Source organism: Lissotriton vulgaris, chromosome 5 (assembly GCF_964263255.1).
Source record: "Lissotriton vulgaris chromosome 5, aLisVul1.2, whole genome shotgun sequence".
Lineage (NCBI taxonomy): Eukaryota > Metazoa > Chordata > Amphibia > Caudata > Salamandridae > Lissotriton > Lissotriton vulgaris.
In genome coordinates this window covers 1,969,706,232-1,969,727,441 of record NC_141693.1, presented here as the reverse complement: position 1 = coordinate 1,969,727,441, position 21,210 = coordinate 1,969,706,232, and the positions used below count along the sequence as shown (strand labels likewise).

Below are 21,210 nucleotides of genomic sequence, written 5' to 3'. Positions count from 1 at the left end.
TTGAATCAACATAACAATCACCAGCCCGGACTCCCCACGGGCTCCAAATACATGAAATCAAACAGCAATGGCCAGTTGTAATGAGCCTGTAATCGGAAAGTCTCTACTCCTGCAGCCGTGTGTTACCATAAACCAAACACAAAGCGGGGTTGGGGAAGGCCAATATGCAAAACATGTGTTTAAGCCCCATAGTCCTCACCGCATATCACGGTGCCCAGTCACCATGATCCCCACCGGTCTTCTGAGCAGGGCATATCGAGACAGGGAGAGGACTGAGCCCTGTGCTGAATGCCAAGTGACCTCCTCGCTGCAGGGCCACTGCCTCCCACTCCGTGTTCAGGAAGTGTTGGGAGCACAAATGATGTCTTCACGCAGACGTCGCGGCCGGCGCTACTTGCAAGGGAATACTTTATTTTTATTTCAAAATTTTTTAAACTACGTATATTTTTTATTTTTAATAGCCTATGTCCTTCTGCTTGCCCTGAGATTTTCAAAGATGTCTTGGGTGTTTTGATTGGTGGTGTACTTTGAGTTTACCTGGCTCAAAGGACACAGTTCTCTCTTTATAATAGTGATATAGATATATATATATATATATATATACACACATATACACACACACACACACACACACACACACACAAACGCTAGAAATTTCAGAATGGATATTTAATTTATGCAATTATTCTTGGGTTGTTTTGGTTATTTCAAGCGCATTTCTGTCAAAATGTATAACCTACAAAAACAAGCCCATAGCGGGCCTTACCTGTATTTTCATAGCTCACTATAGCAGCTTCTCCCGGACTGACCCGTTTCATGGCGTTTCTGTATTTGTCCAAGATGTCCTCTGCTGCCTGCGCTTGTGCACTAAGCCTGGGATTACCATCATCTGAAAGAAAAAATAAGAGTGAAACATTAAATAAAACTTCTCTGCATTCATAAATCTCTATAAAGGAATGCAAAATATAGAGTCCCAATTTAAATAGACATGTAATTAATTAATCATATTACTACAAACATTGCACCTAGCTTAACTGAAAATTATATAAATGGTTGGAAGTAAGAAAAAAATCTAAATTGCTATTAAATGAAAATCACCATAAGGTAAGTAAACGTTTATGTACTTTATGGCATGTGGACGTTGTAAGGTCCCCCATAAACTATCTTACTCTGTAAAAAGGCTCTGACAAAAAGGACAGCTGCAATAATGCATCTCTCCATCCACAGAACAAGCGACACCTCTACTCTAGCATCTTACCTGTAGAACCCTATAAATCACTTATTTCTAAGCCTTAGGTCCATCCAAAAAGAATCTGTGAACCTCTCTGGACCTAAAGTACACCAGCAAATGCTTCCTTTATAGGAGACATACTACATGTACATCCCTTCTGTCATTCAAACACCATGATTGCATAGCTCCTTCTTAAGGTAATACCCTGTTAAAGTAACTTAAGTGATAGATCAGCACTACACAGAAACCAATGCCATGCATTTATATTCACAAGTCCCTCTAGTTGAAATATTGGGTAACACTGCCATCTACTGTGATGTCCTGGAAATATAGCAGAAGTATAAGGAAAAATTACTTACTTTTGGTAACTATCTTTCTGCTGGATACTCTATCTACTGGCAGATTACTCACTTATCCTAGGTGCCAGTCTGGACTTGGAAACCTCTGACATAGCTCCCTGGTGCAGTCAGAGGACGCTGGCTCCCACTAGACACCAAAAGTGATCCGTGATGACATAACTGGAGCCTTATTGTGTCCACCCCAGCACCCTGATGTCAGTTCTCATCTCTTTTTAACTAAGTCTTTCGAGGCGGGGGCGAGAATAACATCTAGATGAAAATAGGTGCAGTGCAACAAACTAAACGGTCATCTTTTTTTTATAAAGAATTACATTTTCCTTCAGAGAAGGGGAGGATGGTGGAACGGACCAAGAATTTTCAGCTATATAGAGTATAAACCAGAAGGAAACTGTTACTTACCCTGTATGCATCTTGTGGCATGCAATGCTGCAGATTCGCATACTGTGCATATTCCTGCCATCTATTGTTGGGCTCAAACATACACAACTTGTTTTTGTTCGAAGAAGTCTTTTGAGTCACAAGGTATAGTGACTGCTTCCTTAGTTGGCATTAAGCAAGGGCATCAACTCCATATTCAGACTGTTTTCCCGTACGGCAGGTGAGGATGGAGATAGAGCATAAGGAAGCATAAAGATGTCCATGCAATAGAAAAGAACAGTGGAAAGAGAGGAAAGCCATCAGCCCCAAACAACGGCTTCTGGGGAGGAGGGTGGAGCATTTGAATCTACAGCACTAAATGCCATGAACAGATGCTTACAGGATAAGTAACATCTTTCATTTGTGGCATGTGTAACTGTAGAAACACATGCTGTGCATAAACTTTATATGCAGGACAGCTTAGCCCACTTGGGTTTGCTGTCTCACCAGGACAGCCACACAATAGTGTTTGGTGAAGGTGTGTGGGGTGGACCAGGTAGCGGCTTTACAGAGGTCAGCTATTGGAATATTGTCTACAAATGCCATTGAAGCTGCCTTTTTACATGAGGAATGCGGCCTTGGAAGTACATGGAGCTGCATTTTAGCTTTGGCATACAATTATCTGGGTAAGGTATTCCTGCTTTTAAAATGGCAGCCTCTTTGTGTGGTTTTGAGAAGGCCACAAATAGTTGTTGTGTTTTGCGCAATGGTTTTGTTTTAACACTTCACACACATCTAGTGTGTGAAGTGCCTGCTCTGCTACTGAGTTTGGGCGTGGAAAGAACACTGGCAGCCCTATGGTCTGGTTAAATAAAGCGGCAAGAAATGATCACCTTGGTTAGGAATTTTGGATTAGTCCTAAGGACTATCTGGTCAGCTGGAACCTTAAAAAAAAAAGACTCCTCTAATGTGAGCATTTAAATCCCGCTTATTTGTTTAAGGTAGGCAATGGCGACTAAGAAGGCCACCTTCCAAGACAGAAATTGTAGAGGCCAAGAATGAGGGGGCTCAAATGGAGTCTCCATAATTCTTGTAAGGACGGGACAGGGGGTACTCTGGCGGGGATAAACCTTTTTAGACCTTCCATGAAAGCTTTAATTACAGGGACTCTGAATAAAGAAGTGTTCTGTAAGTATGGTGCCACAGCAGCTAAATGCAGGTGAATAGATGTGTATTCAATCCTGAGCATTGCAGGTACAACACGTAGCAGACAATGTCTTGCATTTCAGGTTTGAGAGGACCAATGTGTTTGGTTAGACCATACTGGACAACCCTCTCCCATTTTGCTGCATAGTTTATGTGATATGTCTGTTGGAGAGGAGGCCACAACCTTTAAACAGTGATGTCCTGTAGATGCGCCCTCAACCAGCGAGAGAGGTGTCTGTGGTAATGGTCACTTGCGGAATGGGGTCCAGGAAAGTCCTGCACCACAATCAACTGTTGCTGTTCCATTACTGCCGAGAGTGATGGGTGCTGGCCTTTATCAGCACTAGAGCATCCCATTGGCCCTCCGCTTGCGGCCAGTGTGTAAGGAACTCTTGGAGTGGACGCATGAGTAGCTGAGCATATGTAACTATGGAACTACGCCACTGCAGGAAGCCATCATACTAAGGATAAACATGAATGTATGTACCGGTATATGATGGTTTTGCTGAATAAAAAGGCAGCGGGGACTGAAAAGTTTAAACTCTAGCAAGACATGGATAAGCCTTTCTGGTAACTGAGTTTAAGACAGCCCCAAGGAAGGGTTGAATCTGCAGTGGCTGTAGATGAGATGTTCCCACATTGATGGAGAAGCTCGGATTGCAAAGTAGACCTCATGTGATCTGTCTTTGCGCGAGGCAGTGGTGTTTGCTTGAGCTTTTTATCAGACAGTCATCGAGGTACGGGAATACATGGACGCTGTTCCGTCCAGATGAGCCTCGCCCAAAACCAGACATTTGGTAAAAGCCTTGGGAGCAGTGGTAACCCCAATGGATTGACCCTTGAATTGGGAGGGTTGGTCACTTACCACAAATCTAAGGTAGCGTCAAGGCACTGAGTGGAATGGGATGTGGAAATAAGTTTTCTTCAGGTCGAGGGTGGCCACAAAGTCACCCTGTCGCACAAGTGGCATTAAATCCAGTAGCTTGTCCATATGGAAAAATCTCTGATAAGGTGTACCTGTTGAGAGGCCGCAGGTCTAGAATGGGCCTGGGAGACCAGTTCTTTTTAGGAATTCGAAAATACAGTGAGTCACGTTTGTGGAGGAGGTGTTAGTGTGGAGGGGAAAGGGAGTGGTAGGATGTTTGGTGGGGTGGCAGTGAGCTCCAAACAGTGACCATGCTCCACAATAGGCAAGACCAACTGGTCTGAAAAGATGCTTCGTAACTGTTACCGAAACCCCTCCAAAAGCCCCCTGACGGGTCCTGTATTGTTGAGGGAGAGGGAGTCACTGTTTGGGAGGGGCAACTGTGTTAGCCGTTCCACCTCTACCCCTACCTTTAGCATCATTTCCCCTGAAAGAACCCCTGGAGTATGCCCGGGCAGCTTGCAGTTTTTGGACCCCCACAAAATTGTGTGCAGCAAAAAGTAGAACCAGGGGATGGTGATTGTAGGGCTCGCACCGCTTTGGCTGCATCTGTATCCTTTTTGACCATCTCAATCATCTGATCAAATTGTGGTCCAAATAGGTGTTCTACATCAAACAGCATGTTGAACAGATGATGCTGGCCTTGTGCCTTAACGCCAGAAATACGAAGTCAAGCATGTCTACGAATAAGGATATTGAAGTTTACTCCCCTGGTGGCGGTGTCTGCACGTATCAAGGGCACAGCCAATAGAAGTTTTGCAGATGGTCTGCACTTCCTACACAATCTCCTGTACCTGCTGATTATACTGATCCAGTAGGTGTTGTATAAACTCCCCCATTTCATCCCATTGGGAGTGATCATATCTTGCCAATAGCTCCACAGAATTAGCAATGTGCCAATTGGTCACTGACTGGGCCACAATCCTTTCCCAGCCCTCATTCAGGTTCTTACATTCTTTTATCCGGGGTTGGGGTTTTCCTGGGGCCCAAGGCATTTGCTCTTTTGAGGACGGCATGTACCAATAACAAGTCAGGCTGGAGACGGCCGGTAATATATGATGGGTGAGAGGGCGAGGGTTTATTCTTCTTGTCAACTCTTGAGGTGACAATTCTGGAATTTAAACACCTCCTGCTTTCGCTTGAGCATGGCCTTCAACATCGTCAGGAATTGGGTGGCCGGCTGAGTATGAGTGTTCCCACTAGGAAATCCGCCTCCTCCTAAGGTATGGAATACAAATCCACCTTGTGGAAGGTAACTGTTCTGTGTATAGCCTCAGGACACGTGTAGGTGTCATCAGGATGGGAGGGCTTGGCAGGGTACATAATTATCCCATTGATCATCCTGTGGGTCTTGTGTATATCGTACCTAATATAAATCTAGTGATAGAGCTCCACTCCCCAGTAGATGAATGGGGAGGCCACTTAGGTGAAGGGGGCTGGTGTGGGGGTTGAGGTGGTTGGGGGTGGCGGGATAGGAAGGAGGAGGAGGTCTAGGAAGAAGAGAAGGGTGAGCAGGTCTTAGGGGTAATGGACTGGTACCCCTAACAAGTCTCTTTTTCAGCTTTGGAAGTGGTGGTGGCTCAGTCATTGACTGCACTGCAAATGTGAGCTGCCTCTTGCAAGGGAGATTCTGCTGCACTTGAGGTGAAGGCATAGCAATAATCTTGCCTATGTGCCTATGTGCCATTTGATGTCAAAAGTCCAGTTCTTCCTGAAACCGCTGAAGGATGGGGAGTTTCTGGCTATCGGAGTCTACCAAGGAGGGGCAACTGAGTGCCAAAATCTGTTTCGACTCCAAAATGTCTTTCAGTGCCGATGTCAAACCGCTGGTGGGTGCCTAAGGTGTCGGTGTCAGGGAGGCCCGGTTTTATGTGGCTGCCTCGGTGATGCAGTCTAAGTTAAACCATACTCGTTCAAGCTTTCTTTCTTTTGGTACTATTTAGCTGGCAGACACCAGGCAATTTGACCTTTACGTTAGTTTTGCGTGCTCCCATTTCTGAAGGTCTAACACATAATTTAATATTGTGATGCCAAACAATGCCTTCTGTTGTGCTGAAAATCAATGAACGTAAAGCTGTTCCAAAGAGTGGGGGCTCCTGTATATTATTATTATTATTATTATTATTATTGTATTTCTTATATAGCGACAGAATCGACCCCCGAAGGGGTATCTCCGCACTTGCCTTGGGAACCCGTCCTGGTTTTTCCCTGTGAGATAGCCCCTACAGGGCATCCCCAAGGTGAAAGCCAGGCATCCCGCCGCGGGGGGGGGGGGCGTTGTGGAGATTAAGCAAGCTTAATGCCAGAGTTGCAGAGTGTGAACCCATGATTAGGTCGGGCACCGAAGCGAGAATTATCGAGTCTGTGGACATTTGAGCTCAACACCCTGCCGCGTCGGGAATCGAACCCTGGTCCCGGGTCTGACCTCTGCTTCAGGGTCTGCCTGCTCCAACCAGTGAGCCACACTTCTCCACTTTATATTTTACCTTGGGGCCCCACCTCTATCCCTGCCATTTACCATGGGGAGGAACTGAAAGATTTATTTTGTCTAGGAAAGGCTCTCAACCAAAAAGTTGTGGTCCTATTCTAAGACATGTATGTCTACTTTATGGTGGCGAGTGGCCCTCTGTAAGGGATGGATTAGTCTGGTGTGGTTCCACTGGATTGACACTGTAATCGCTCCCAGAGCCATCTCAATAACTTGCCCAAAGAGGCTTATAGTAATGGTCTCCCTCTCCAAATGAGCTGCCTGGGTCAGAATAGGAGTGCACTCACTTGTCTGAAGTGGGAAGTCACTATGGGCATGTGAAAATGGTGGCGACTTTGTGTGTGGGAGGTGGGAGTGGAGGACTTTTAGCACTGTCTGTGAGCATCTTCGGCACCGGATGTCTCAGTGCGCTGACCCCAAGCTTCTGCTCTAAAGGTTAGCCACTGTTTTTTAGTAACTGAGGGCAACATGGTTGAGACTTTCCTTTGGGAGGTTTAGCTGTCATTTTGCCAATCAATGCATGCACGAAGAGTTGCTTTTTGCCTGGCATCAAGCTCTTCCACCAGTGACTTGAGTATTTTTAGTGCTATGAGGTCACAGCCTGTGACAGAAAGTACTGTGAATGTGGAAGTTATTACTTCATACTTGCATTACACACATTAAAAGATAGACTGCTACAAACTGTGCAAATAGTTTAGGATAAAATGGAGCTTCCAAAATGTAGATTTGAGTAATATCAGACCATAAGTAATGCATTTTTAGTTTTTTGCATAACTGTGCCTTCAACACCTCCTCGGGGGTACTAAGTGCTGTACAAGGATAAGGAAAATGATACTTACCAGTATGCATCTGTTCTTGGCATGTAGAGCTACAGAGTTACACACTGTGCATAGATGGCCATCTAGTGTTGGGCCCGGATGTTTGCAGTTTGTTTTTGTCGTGGAAAGTCTTTGGAAGTCACGGGATAGGCGACTCCTCCTTTGGATCATACTGCGCATGGGCATCGGCTCCACCCCCAGATTGTTTTTCGCCATTAAGGAAGTGATGGAGTTTGCAAGAAAGTAAGGATGTCCATGTAAGCTGTATCTAATTAAGATAATACTGGAACAGATAAAGGTAGCCGGGGAGGCGGGTGGGCGTATGTAACTCTGCAGCTCTACATACCAAGAACAGATGCATACTGGTAAGTAGCATTTTCCGTTCGAGGCATATGAGCTGCAGATTACACACTGTGCAAAGATTGTATAGCAGTACCCACATTTAGCGGCTACCACCGGTGTCTGTTGCAGTGGTTTGAAAGAGTGTTTTGAGTACAGCCTGGCCCCCAGTAGCTTGTTGTTTGGTTTGCACATCTACACAATAATGTTTTGTGAATGTGTGCGGCGTAGACCATGTAGCTGCTTTTCAAATGTCATCTAAGGGAATGTTCCCTAAAAATGCCATTGAAGCCCCAATTTTTCTAGTTGAATGGGCTTTAGGGGGAATAGATAACGTATGTTTAGCTTTGTGGTAGCAAATTTGTATTCATTTGACAATCCACCTAGCTTTCCCAGATTTTGATATGGGGTTAAAAAGACACAAAAAGTTGTTTTGTCTTGCGAAAAGTTTGTGTCCTTTCAATATAGTAAAGTAATGCTCTTTTGACATCTAATGTATGAAGAGCTCTTTCTGCGACTGTTTGTGGCTACGAGAAGAATAAAGGCAGCTCTACAGATTGATTGAGATGGAAGGGCGAAATGACTTTTGGGAGGAATTTAGGATGAAGTACGGAGAACCACTTTATTATGGTGCATTTGCAGAAATGGTTCTTGAATGGTGAATGCTTGTAGTTCACTAACTCTTCTGAGAGAAGTAATAGCTACTAGGAAAGCTACTTTCCAAGTTAGGAATTGCAGTTTATATTTATGTAACGGTTCACAGGGAGGTTCCATTAGCCGTTTGAGAACAATGTTTAAGTTCCACACCGGTGAAGGTGGTGTTCTGGGTGGAATTATTCTTTTGAGGCCCTCCATAAAAGCCTTTATGGCAGGTACTCTAAAGAGTGATAGATGTTGTCTATTTTGTAAGTACGCTGCAATGGCAGCGAGGTGCAGTCTGATAGACGTGTATGCCAAGTTACATCTTTGGAGGTGTAGTAAGTATCCTATGATGTGTTGAATAGACACATCTAAGGGACTGATTAGGTTGTTTTGACAGTATATAACAAATCGTTTCCACTTAGCTGCAGAGCACGCAGGGCTCGACAAATCCACTCGCCCGCTCGCATTTGCGAGGGAGAATGGATGAGGACGAGCTATTTTTAGCTCCTACTCGCCCTTTCTGGCGAGTAGGAAACAAACTAACTTTTGTCCTCTGCCTTTGAAAACGGAGCAAAAGTGACAAGATAACAAGATTTAAAGGCATTTTTATTGCTCACAAAGGAACTAAGCAATAAAGATGCCTTTAAATCTTGTTAACTTGTCACTTTTGCTCTGTTTTCAAAGACAGAGGTCAAGTAGGTTGCAGTTGGGTCGAGGGGATTTTCCAAGTTACTAGACCTGCAGGACTAGTACAATTTTTCTGATTTGTCGAGCCCTGGCATGTTCTAGTAGTGGGAAGTCCAGCCTCTTTAATAGCATTCATACAGTCAGGAGGAAGGTTGAGGTAACCAAACTCTTTGACTTCAGGAGCCAGATCGCTAGGTTGAACTGAGCTGGGTCCGGGTGTCTGATCTCTCCATGGTTCTGCGTTAGTAGGTGTGGAGACAGGTATAGTTTTTGGTGTGGTACCACAGAAAGTTGTAGCAGTGTGGTGTACCACGGTTGTCTGGCCGAGGTTGGAGCTACTAGGATGAGTGTCAGGGAATGTTGTTGTAGTTTGCGTACCACTAGTGGAATTAGTGGGAGAGGTGGAAAGGCATACACAAATTTGCCGGACCAGTTCATTCATATCGCTTTGCCCTTGGAACGTCGGTGTGGATATCTGGCGCCTAAGCTTGGGCATTTTGCGTTTTCTTGGGTAGCGAAGAGGTCTCTTTGAGGTTGTCCCCACAGTTGAAAGAACGGTTGAAGAACTTGTGGATGAAGTTCCCACTCGTGGATCTGCTGTGTCTGCCGACTTAGCAGATCTGCTATAGTGTTTTGTACTCCTGGAACATGTTGGACTAAGAGAAAGATGTTTAGCGGTATAGCCCATCACCATATCAGTTGTTCTAACTGAGAGAGTTGCAGAAAGTGTGTCCCCCCTCCCCCTTATTTGTTTATCTAGTACATGGCTGTCATATTGTCTGTGCGGACTAAGACAGCCTTATTTGATACTTGCTTTTAGAATGCTTTTAGGGCTAGAAATATAGCTAGTAACTCCAAGTGGTTAATGTGAAGTAACTTTTGTTGCGGTGTCCCCGTGCCTTGCATGGTGTGATGCAGTAGGGGAGCTCCCCAGCTGGAGAGCAATGCGTCCGCTGTCATGACTATTTGATGAACTGGCTCTAGGAACGGTCGGCCCTTGGAAAGGTTTTTGGTGTTCCACCATTTGAGTGAGCGATGAGTCCGACTGTCTACCAACACTAGGTCTGTTAATTGACCTTGAGCCTGGTTCCATTGACATGCTAAGCACTCTTGAAGTGGACGCATTTGTAGTCTTGCATGAGGTACTATGAATATGCAAGATGCCATCATTCCTATGAGTTGCATGAACACTCGAGCTGGAAGGGAGTGTTGCGGTTGGAATTTTGTTAGAAGAGTTTGTACACTTATTATCCTGGCGGGAGAGGGATAAGCTAGTGCTAATTCGGTGTTTATTGTTGCACCAAGATATTGTTGTACGTGGGATGGTTGCAGATGGGACTTGGTGTGGTTTACTGTGAAGCCCAAGTTGTGCATTAGTTGAATAGTGGTGTGAGTGTGTTATACACAAGGTTTGTATGAGCCAGTCGTCTAGATAAGGGAAGATGTGAAAGTGCTGTCTTCTTAGGTGTGCTGCTACTACTGCTAGGCATTTGGGTAAACACCCTTGGCGCTGTTGTTACTCTGAATGGGATTACTGACCTAGCACAAATCTGAGGTATTTTCTGTGCGCTGTGTGGATAGGAATGTGGAAATAGGCGTCCTTGAGATCTATAGTGGCAAGGAAGTCGTTTTGTAACAGTAGGGGAAGGACCTGCTGGAGTGTGACCATATGAAAGTGGTCTGATTGTATGTACAGGTTTACGGGTCTGAGGTCTAGAATAGGCCTAGGAGATCCGTCCTTCATTGGAATTAGAAAGTACAGGGAGTACACTCCTTTGTTTTACTGATGCAGTGGAACTAATTCTATTAATTTCTTTTGGAGGAGGGATATTACCTCTTGTCTCAGCAGTATCAAATGTTCTTGTGACATTGGACGCTGTTTGGGTGGTATATTAGGTGGGGTAGATGTTAGTTCTAGACAGTAACCTGACTGAATTCTTTGTTGCACCCACCTGTCTGATGTGATGTTTGTCCAGGCTGGCAGGTATTGTTGTAGCCTTCCCCCGACTGGAGTGGAATGTGGTGGGGGAAGGGAAGTCATTGGGGAGGGGTGGAGGCAGAGCGGCAGTTGTTTGTTTTACCTCTGCCCTGTTATTGTTGTTACCTCGGTAACCGCCCCTTTGGGAGCCCCTACTATAAGTGGATTGTGTGGGGGCTTTGTAGGAAGTTGAGGGGCTGTCTGAAGAGTATCCTCTGTTGGTGCCTCTGTAAGATGAGTGGCGAAAGGAGCGTCTGGGAGCTTGCGACTGCAAGGCTCCCATAAATTTGGCTGTGTCCGTATCTTTTTTATTTTTTCAAGGGATTCATCTACAGTAGGCCCAAATAAGTGTTGCTCATCAAAAGGTTGGTTGAGTATGGCACTTCGTACTTCAGGTTTGAACCCGAAGATGCGTAGCCAAGCGTGTCTACGCAATAGGACACTGGCATTGGTTACCCTGGAGGTAGTGTCTGCTGCATCTAGGGCACAATGAATAGAGGTATTTGTGATGTGCTTACCTGCTTGAATAAGCTCATTTGCCCTGGTTTTGTATTTGTCGGGAAGGTGCTGCATTATTGATTCTAGTTCATCATAATGTGCCCTGTCGTATCTTGCCAATAATGCTTGGGTATTGGCAATACGCCACATGTTTGCTGCTTGTGACGCAATTCTTTTACCTGATGCGTCAAGGAGCTTAGACTCTTTATCTGGTGGGGGAGCTTCGCCTGATGTTTGCGAATTCGCTCTTTTGCGCGCATTAGATACTTCAAGGGAGTCCAATGGTGCAGGCCCTTTAATGTAGACTGGATCTGAAGGGGCAACTTTATATTTCTTCTCGATCCGTGGGTTAATAATTTCAGCCCTTACTGGGTCTTTGAAGACTCCTGGAGCATGCTTAATAACCCCTTTAAGAATGGGTAAAATTGACGTGGATCTTTGTGAGTTGTCAAAGGTATCCATTAGGAAGTCTTCTTCTTCGGGGTCAGTATGTAAGTCTACCCCATGGTATTGTGCATCCGTTTGTACTAGTTGATTGAACCCCATAGTGTCTTCTGGTGGGGAAGGCCTAGATGGAAATATGTTGTCTTGAGGGACATTAGGGACGTCTGGGGTGCTATAATCATCCCAAGGGTCCGGTGAGCCTGGAGGACTAGAAGAATCTGGTGGCTCACTATCTGCACCACCACCACCTGTGTCATCAGAAGTGTCATCCCTGTTATCATTATCTGGTATAGGGGAGAGATGTGGCAAGGGAGAAGGCAGTGAGGGTATATGAGGAAGAGGATTGGGAGGAAGAGGAGAAGGTATCCTTAGAGGAGAGGTTGCAATGTCCTTTTTAGGATGAGGAGCAGGTGTAGGTGTGTCTAATGGTCGTTTTTTTTAGAACTTGGAGTAGGTCGACCTGTCTTTGGATCTTTTATTAGAGTCTTTTGTGCAGGGTCTGGATGAAATAATTCCTCTGCAGAAGGATCCTTTGGTGCAGATGTTTGAGCATCTTTCGGCTTAGAAACCTGTTGGACAGTGTCTTTAACTGGTGTAGTCTTTTCTGGTTCCGATGCTTTTTTCGGTTCCAATGAGCTTTTTGGCTGGGAAGCTTTTTTCGGGTCCGATGGTTTTTTCGGGTCCGAATGCTTTTTCGGCTCAGAGGTTTTTTTTGGAGTCCAAAGCATGGGAGTCAGCAGAGAGTGGTTTCGGGGCCCGAGGAGGTTACACCAGGTTTCGGCCCGAGTGTTTAGGTGCCGGTGTGGAGGAAGAAGATGGTGTCTTTTTCGGTGCCGGTTGGTGTGCACCGGCACCGGAGGTAGGCTGACTCGAGCCAGAGTCACCTGAAGGCTTGGTAGGCTTCTTTGCCAAACTCTAAGGCGGGGTGTGGGAAGCAGTGTCTCAGTGTGCACCCGAGGGCGAGGGCGTGACCGAAGCCTTTTTGGGAGGGTGTCTAGGAAGGGTCGGGGTCGACGTTCTTACTTAGGACCCTCTGTGCCGGAGTGATGTCCTCGACTTTGGAATCTACTGCCTCGGAGTTGCTGTCGACTGTGTTGTAGCTCCTGTTCTGGGACGTCAACGCCTTCTTGGAAGATGTCGTCTGGGATCGAAGCTGACGAGCAATTGTTCTTCGAGCTAGTAGGTCCCGAAACGTCTTCTTGGAGCGGAAAGAGGCACACACCTCGTGTAGAGGACACTTTTTAAATGGCGTCCTTTCCATGAGCTGCGAGTCGAGGCCTAGGTGGGCCCGAAGGCCTTGGTCGACGACCGGAATGGAAGACTTTGGAAATGGAGATTGGCGTCGACTGGAAACACGCTTGAAACAATATCGATGAAGTTGTGATGATTGCGCGCCGAAGGAAATCAGTTCCAACATGGAGCGCAGGAAACACATCCGAGCCCGGTGGCGGAAAAAAAACTATCTGGGGATGGATGGGGATGCGCAGTATGATCCAAAGGAGTCACCTATCCCGTGACTTCCAAAGACTTTCCACGACAAAAACAAACTGCAAACATCCGCGCCCAACACTAGGTGGCCATCTATGCACAGTGTGTAATCTGCAGCTCATATGCCTCGAACTGTTACTAACCCAGTAAGCATCTGTTCATGGCATGTAGAGCTGTAGATTCACATGTGTTGCATACCCCTATCATCTAGTGTTGGGTCCGGATGTTTGCAAGTTGTTTTCCTTTGAAGATGTCTTTCCAGTTAGGAGGTAAGGTGACTCCTCCTTTTCTGTGATAGTGCACATGGGCATCAACTCCATTGTTAGATTGTTTTCCAGCAGAGGGTGAGAATGGCGTTAGTAAGTGCAGAATAGAGATGTCCATGCGTATGAATGTAAAATGAGAACTACAACAACTACAGGAGTCTGGGAAGGCGGGTGGGTGCATGTGAATCTACAGCTCTACATGACAAGAACAGATACTTACTAGGTAAGTAACATTATCCGTTCAAGGCATTTGAACTGTACATCACATGCTTCGCATAGACTATACAGCAGTATACTCCCAAAGCGGTGGCTAACCTGTCGTGGTTGTAGTTGTTTGAAACAGTGTTTTTAGTACTGCTTGGCCTACATTTGCTTTTGTCTCGCTGACACATCCACGCAATAGTGTTTGATGAATGTGTTCAGTGTCGCCCATGTTGCCGATTTACAGATAGTACATCGCTGTCATGTTATCTGTGCGGACTCGGACAGTTTTGCGTAGAAGGCGAGTGTGAAAAGCTTTGAGTGCTAGGAACACTGCTAGAAGTTGACGTGGTAACGTTTGTGAGTGTCTAAACACAGCCCTTGTACTGTGTAATGTTGGATATGGGCACCAAAACTGGTTAAAGATGCGGCTGTTGTCAATACAGTCTGTGGAATCGGGTCTATGAAGGGCCGTCTTTTTGATACGTTTTGAGGGTTCCACCACTGCGGAGCGATGGGTGCGGCTGTCTACCAACACTAGATCAGTTAATTGACCATGTAACTGATTCCACTGACGCGCTAAGCATTCTTGCAGAGGACGCATGTGAAGCCTAGCATGAGGTACGATTGCAATGCAGGATTGCCATTATTCCCAGCAGCTGCATAAAAACTATGGCTGGTAATGTCTGATTGGGTTGAAATTGTAGTATTGTGGACTGAATAATGTGAATCCTGGCTACAATGGGAGAGGCTAGAACTTTGAGAGTGTTGAGGAAAGCTCCCAGATAAGACTGCCTGAAGTAGGTGTACCGTTGCTTGAGTGTGTAGTTTACAGTTCTGGGAAGGGACCACTTTGATAAACGAGTCGTCTAGGTAAGGGTAGATATGGATACGCCTTCCCTGAGATAAGCGGCTACTACTGCGAGACATTTGGTGAACACTCTGGGGGCAGTTGTGACGCCAAATGGAAGTACCTTGAGCTGGTAATGTTTGCCTGCTATCAAAAATCCAAGGTATTTGCGATGAGCTGGATAAATTGGAATGTGAAAGTAGGCGTCTTTTAGATCTAGAGTAGACAGTCACCTTGCTGTAAAAGGGGAATTACTTGTTGAAGAGTCACTGTGTGAAAGTGGTATGAGAGTATATATTTGTTTAACTCTCTGAGATCTAGAATAGGTCTTAATGAGCCGTCCTTTTTGAGAATCCGAAAGTAAAGGGAATAAACACCTGACCCTTGGTACTGAAGTGGGACTGGTTCTAGAGCCCCTTTGAGTAATAGAGATTGTACTTTTTTTGAAGCAAGTGCTGGTGGTCTGGTGACAATTTGTGATATCGAGATGGGATGTTTGGAGGGTTGTTCGTAAGCTCCAGGCAATAACCACGTTGGATAATTTCAATCACTCATTTGTCTGTCATTGATTCCCAAATGAGGAGAAAGTCTTGAAGTCTTCCTCCGACAGGTGTGGAATAGTCAGAGGGAAGTGTGGGGAAGCCACTGCTTATTTGGGGAAGGTGATTTGTGGGTGTTTTTTTTTTACCTTTGCCCCATGGACTAGTTCCACTATAACCTCCTCTAAAAAAATCAGCTTGTAAAAAATGATTGGGAATTATTTTGTAAGACAAAGTGTTTTGGTCTGTCCCTGTGGACTTGGACCCTCCCCTGTAAAAGGAGCACCGAAAGGAACATCTATTTGAGGGAGATTGGTGCTCCCATTGATTTTGCTACATTAGTGTAATTTTTCCGAGTGCTTGATCAACTTCAGGGCCAAAATAAAATTTCTTGTCAAAACGTATGTTGAGAATGGATTGCTGGACTTCAGGTTTGAACCCTGAAATCCGTAACCAGGCATGTCTCTGGAATAGTATGCTAGTATTCACCCCTGTAGCTGCAGTGTCAGATGCATCTTTGAGCACATCTAATAGTTGTGTTGGAAATTAGTTTACCCTCTTGAACTAAATTCTGAGCTTTGGCTTTATGCTCATCTGGGAGAAACTGTAGTAATTGCTCCATTTCGTCCCAATGGGCCCCGTCGTATCTTGCTAAGAGACCTTTGGTGTTAGCAATACGCCAATGATTAGCTGCTTGCGCACCTATAAGTTTGCCAGAAGCATCAATCAGTTTTGACTCTTTATCTGGGGGAGGAGCATCCCCAGACGCTTGCGAATTAGCTCGCTTTCGAGCACTGGATACTACTAAGGAGTCAAGTGGTAACTCACCTTTAACAATAATAGGGTCTGTTGGGGAAGGTTTTTATTTTTGTATCTACTCCAGGAGTGAGGATTCTAGCACGTACAGGATCTGTAAGAGTTGTAGTCATCAGGAAGCTTGTGCTTGGATGGCGGTTTAGCATGAATATGCCCAGTATCAGGATAAATAGAGTTTTTTCTGATCCGGATCGGAATTAGGTGGTACAATGTCCATGTTTGGATCCAGGTGCGTTACAGGCAGTTCTTTAGTTTTCGGCATCAAAGCTTTTAGAGCCAAGCTGGAATGTCCTTACGGCACTGAAGATTTTGGCTCTAAGAAATGTTTCTTTGGTTTCGATGTTGAACGTTTCGGCTCCGAACTGATTTTGTGTTAGAGGTTTCGGCTTGGAAGTGGGTTTTGCCCGACTCAGAGAGTTTCAGTGCCAAGCCAGAAGGCGGGGCGTCAAAAACCTCTTCTCGGTGCAGACTTTTGCCTGGAGGCAGAGTTGGTGCCTAAGCCTTAGATTTTGTAGGGATGGCGGGTGGGTGGGGAAGACAGTCTGCAACTCTGATTCAGACGCCACTGAAACATGTTCTTTTTCGCCCACTGAGACCTCCTCTTGCTCGGATTCTTCGCCGGAGAGATGCAGTGTATTGTCCAACTGCTGCCGCTGTATCTCTCGAGGTCGAGCCCATCTATCACTGAGCGTTTTCGTCAATCTGAAGAATCGGCACGCATCTTACTCTTGTTCTTTGTGCTCGTAACACAAGCACAAGTTACACTCCTGATGCTAGTCCATGCGCGGATACTTTGGGTGGCACAGGGGGACGAATTTGAACGGAGTCCGTTCTATCAGCAAGGAGCCGGACCAACGCGGATGGGCCAGAAGGCCACCTGCAAAATTTCCTATCGAAATTGGAGATTTCGGATGATTGAATCGAACCGCGGAGAAAAGGAAACACGTTTAAAAACAATACCGTCGAGGGTAGTGGATTGTACACAGAGGGAAACCAGAGGAACGATTCCGAAGCGGAGCGCAGCAATACACATCCGAACCCGATGGCAGAAAAAAACAATCTAACAATGGAGTAGATGCCCATGCGCACTACCACCGAAAGGAGTCACCTTACCTCCTGACTGGAAAGACTTCTTCAAAGAACAACAACTTGCAAACAACCGGACCCAACACTAGATGGCAGGAGTATGCAAAGCATGTGATCTACAGCGGACATGCCTCGAACGTACAGTTATGATTAAAAGCACGCACTTCACATCCCAGTTGTTAACCACCATGCAAAATAAAAAACACATCTTTGCCATCACAGTGCTTGGAGTGATTTCACCAATTAAAGCCATAACCTCTCCCAAGCATCCTTTACTTTTGCAGATTAACTCCTAGGAAACATTTGCATTTCATTCAGGCAAGCAAGGCCCCTGGCATAAAAGCTTGGTTGAAGGATTGTTTCACTTGTCTGCTGAGCCTCTGTTTTAAAGCTCATGAGACTCAATTAACTTCAGGTGAAGCATTTTACCGACCGGAATGAAGGATCAGGGGTGGTTGTATTTGTCCAAAAGAAAGAGCACATGTTTTGTATTCCAGAGAGAAGTTAGGCCTGGAAATGTGCAACACCCTTCCCAGGTCTCCACACCCCTGATTGAAGACCTCTGATGTACAGCATACCTATCCAAAGCTACACATGCCATTAAAATAATACTTTCTCACTAAAACTTAGAAAAGGTCCATTAACTGACATCAGCCTGACAGTTGCAGTTCCGGTTGACTCTGGGCAAAGAAAATAAATCATCTTATTGAATGGGGTGGTGCAGACAGCAAGCAAAACAGGGGTGCTCTGGGCATGGGAGGAATATACATGTGGGTGGCGATATTCCAAAATGCAGAACATTTAGGGCTTCACAAGCAGTAAATTGTTCACCATTGTAAACTAAATCCAGATATTAGTCAGCAGAAAAAGCGAACTAACTTCCCAAGCATTGTTTTAGTTTAGACTTCTCCTTAATACATGTCTTTCCAACTAACACGCATTGACTTACTTGCTTTATAAAGCCCTTTAAAGTCCCCAGTTGTTCAGAGTCCTTCTCCCACCAGGTGTGCAACATGAATTTAAGAATGTTAAAAGCCTTTTTAAAAATAAAAAAATAAAAATCCAACACAAACCTTGCAGCAAGAACCTGTCTGTCCCAAAGTCATCACGGTCTTTTTCTTTATTTTCCTTCTTTCTAAAAGGAATTGGAGCTGAAAAATAATTAAGCAGTGTAAGCAACTTGACAAGTTAGGATAAAAAAACATGCAGGATCTAATGAAAATTACTCCTTAGCATGTCTCACTAAAACTGCTGAATTTCTCAAACCAAAAATTATCTACAATTGTCTACAGAAATGCAAAGTAAAGTACGAGTTACTTACCTTCGGTAACGATGTATCTGGTAGAGACGTTGTTTAGCCGTAGATACCTTCACTTAGAATATCCCCAGGCTAGAGACTGGATCCGGGAAGTTTTTTGCAGCAGCACCTCTGCGCGCCGGGGGACAGCGCCGCACGACCCCGGATGGACGGCGTTCACGGATGTAACGTCAGCGAGGTCATATAAGTCCATCCTGGCGCGCTAATATCAGTTTTCTTCGGAGGAAACCTTTCCGAGGCACAACGCCAAGCCACCAACAAAACTGTGAAAGTATGGGAACAGTGTGCGAAGGATGAAAAATCCATAAAAGAACGAAGTCGGATGGTGCAAAACACCATCATAAAAGACAGTATCAGATACTGTCTACATATAAGAGAAGTAGTAAAGGCAGAGCAAAGCCCTGAGAAAAAACGCCACAAAGCAAAGCATGGATCCTCCCCAAAGGCTGAGTAACAAGGGAAGAATATCTCAATAGGAAAGATAGATTGTTATTAACATGTAGAACTGTGCCTACCAACAAGGACGGGGCACAGGAAGAACAGTCTACTGTGAGACGGTATGAAAAGAATACTATTCCCTTAAGCAAGGCAAAGCCGAAACATAGCCCAGCAGATGCGCCTAGGGAGGCGACTATAGAGGAGACAAGAGTCCTGACTCAATGGAGAAGGTGGGAGGGAGGGAAGCAACAGGAGAAGAAGAATCTCCTGATTAAGGTGAATGAAAACGTACTGTTTTACAGGAACGAAGCCACCTGGAGGGAGGCAGCCACATATGGCAATTCTTAAAAAGGGAAAAACAATGTGAGCACCCTAAAGGAAAACCAATGGCAAATGAAAGGAGGCAAAGTAGAGAAACCCACCTGGGAAGGTCCTCGCAGAACAGAGAGGATGGGTGGGCCTTAAGGAATCTACGGCTAGACAACGTCTCTACCAGATGTACAAGTTACTTACCTTCGGTAACGATATATCTGTAAGAAACAGTAGTTAGTGTTAGATTCCTTACCTTAGAATATCCCCAGGAGTCAGACTGGATCCGGAAAGTTTTGCGTAGTTTTGCGGGTGGGGTGAACAGACAGGAAGCTGGGGTCGCCCGGAGCCGGGCGGTGGTGTCGGGCCACGTTGCGATCCACAGGGAGGCCTGTGGAGGGCTTGGACCAGGTGCCCAACAGAACGTCGGTAAGGGCTTCGTTGAACGGCAGTAGAGGCTCCGAGGAGCTTGCCTGCGGTTTGAGCACCTCAGTGAGGAGGTTAGTCCTCACGGCCGCGACAGGGAGCTCAAGAGCCAAGGCCTTGGCTGCCCTAGTCAACAACACACTGTAAGCCACCCCCTCCTCCCGAAGCCACGGTAGGAGGAGAGACAAATCCAGTGTCGGGCAAAGTGTCCAGACCACTGGCCTCCCCCAGCTCGTCTGCCCAGTCCTGGCTTAACTGGCACTGCAGTGCCAGAGGGTCCTCAGACCCCTCCCAGTCCTCCTAGTCATCCATCTCCTCATAGTCCGGAATAAATGATGGAGCCGGGTCGACGGTGAAGGGCTAACCGATCGGCGAAGACGGCGCCGGGTGGCGCCAGTCCGATGCCCGATCCGGACCGGGGCTGGGACCGGCGTCATCCGGGGACCGCGTTGGGGGCGACACCCTTGGTGACGGCGCCAGGGGAGGGGTCGTAGGTCGACTGGATCCAGAGGAGCCCTGCAGCATCGGAAACGGAGCGCCGGCCCGCTTGGGCTTCCAGACGGACCGGGGTGCCCGAAAGCGCCTCAGCGGGTTCAGACGGAGGGAAGCGCGACCTCATGGCCGTGAGGAAGGCGCTAATCTCCTCCAGCGTCACGTGCAGACCAGGGACCGACATGTGTGTAGCTGGACACGGCGCTTGCGGCTTCGGCGGAGCCACGTGGGCTGTGTCGCCCCGGTCACGTCGCGCATCGGGGGGGTGGGGCGGATTGGGGGAGTCGGAAGAGCGATGTCGCTTGTTCGACTTCTTGTGCCCTGACTTACCTGAGGACTTGGAGCCCCTCGAGTGGTGGTGACTCGAGCGGCAATGACTGTGGCCCGCGACCGGTCCCTCAACCTCCTCCTGGACCTGGACCGAGCTGCGCAGGGCCGACTGCTGGAGCTCGAGACGCTTACGGGACCGTTCCCGCCTAGCCTTTGAGGTCAAGGCTCGGCAGTCGGAGCATGACTCGTCATCGTGGTCGGCCCGAGACAGTAAAGGCACCGACGGTGGGGGTTGGTCACCGACATTAAGCACTGGCAATCGTCGCAGGGTTTGAACCCGGGCATCCCTATCGGCATCGCGAGTCGAGGTTTCGACTCAAGAATGATCCAAAAGAGATCAAAAAGTTAGTCAAAAATTGACTAGGAGTACTGCTCTTCCCAGATCTGCGCTTGCTGACGCGGAAAAAAGAAGAACTGACGTCAGCGCGCGAGGGCGGCATCTAAGTACTCAGACAACGTCATCCCGGCGATCACGACACAGACGCGGAGCCGCAGACGACGCCTACCGACGGACAGGGGTACTGCTATGCAAAACTTGCCAGATCCAGTCTGACGCCTGGGGATATTTGAAGGTAAGGAATCTAACACTAACCTGTTTCTTTTAGATACATAGTTACCGAAGGTAAGTAACTCGTACATCTGATAGAGACATCTAGCCGCAGATTCCTTAACTTAGAAT

General features: G+C 46.5%; 1 protein-coding gene across 22 annotated transcripts in view; it reads right to left on the bottom strand.

Annotated features, from left to right (window-relative positions):
- GAPVD1 (GTPase activating protein and VPS9 domains 1) overlaps positions 1-21,210 on the bottom strand; it is a 304,659-nt gene that overhangs the window by 64,484 nt on the left and 218,965 nt on the right. For all 22 annotated transcript variants that reach the window (XM_086924684.1, XM_086924695.1, XM_086924697.1 and 19 more), the window contains 2 exons: positions 18,292-18,369; positions 767-889 (listed from right to left, as the gene is read on the bottom strand). In XM_086924684.1, the coding sequence (XP_086780810.1) occupies positions 767-889; positions 18,292-18,369 (201 nt within the window). The remainder of the gene's footprint in view (positions 1-766; positions 890-18,291; positions 18,370-21,210) is intronic.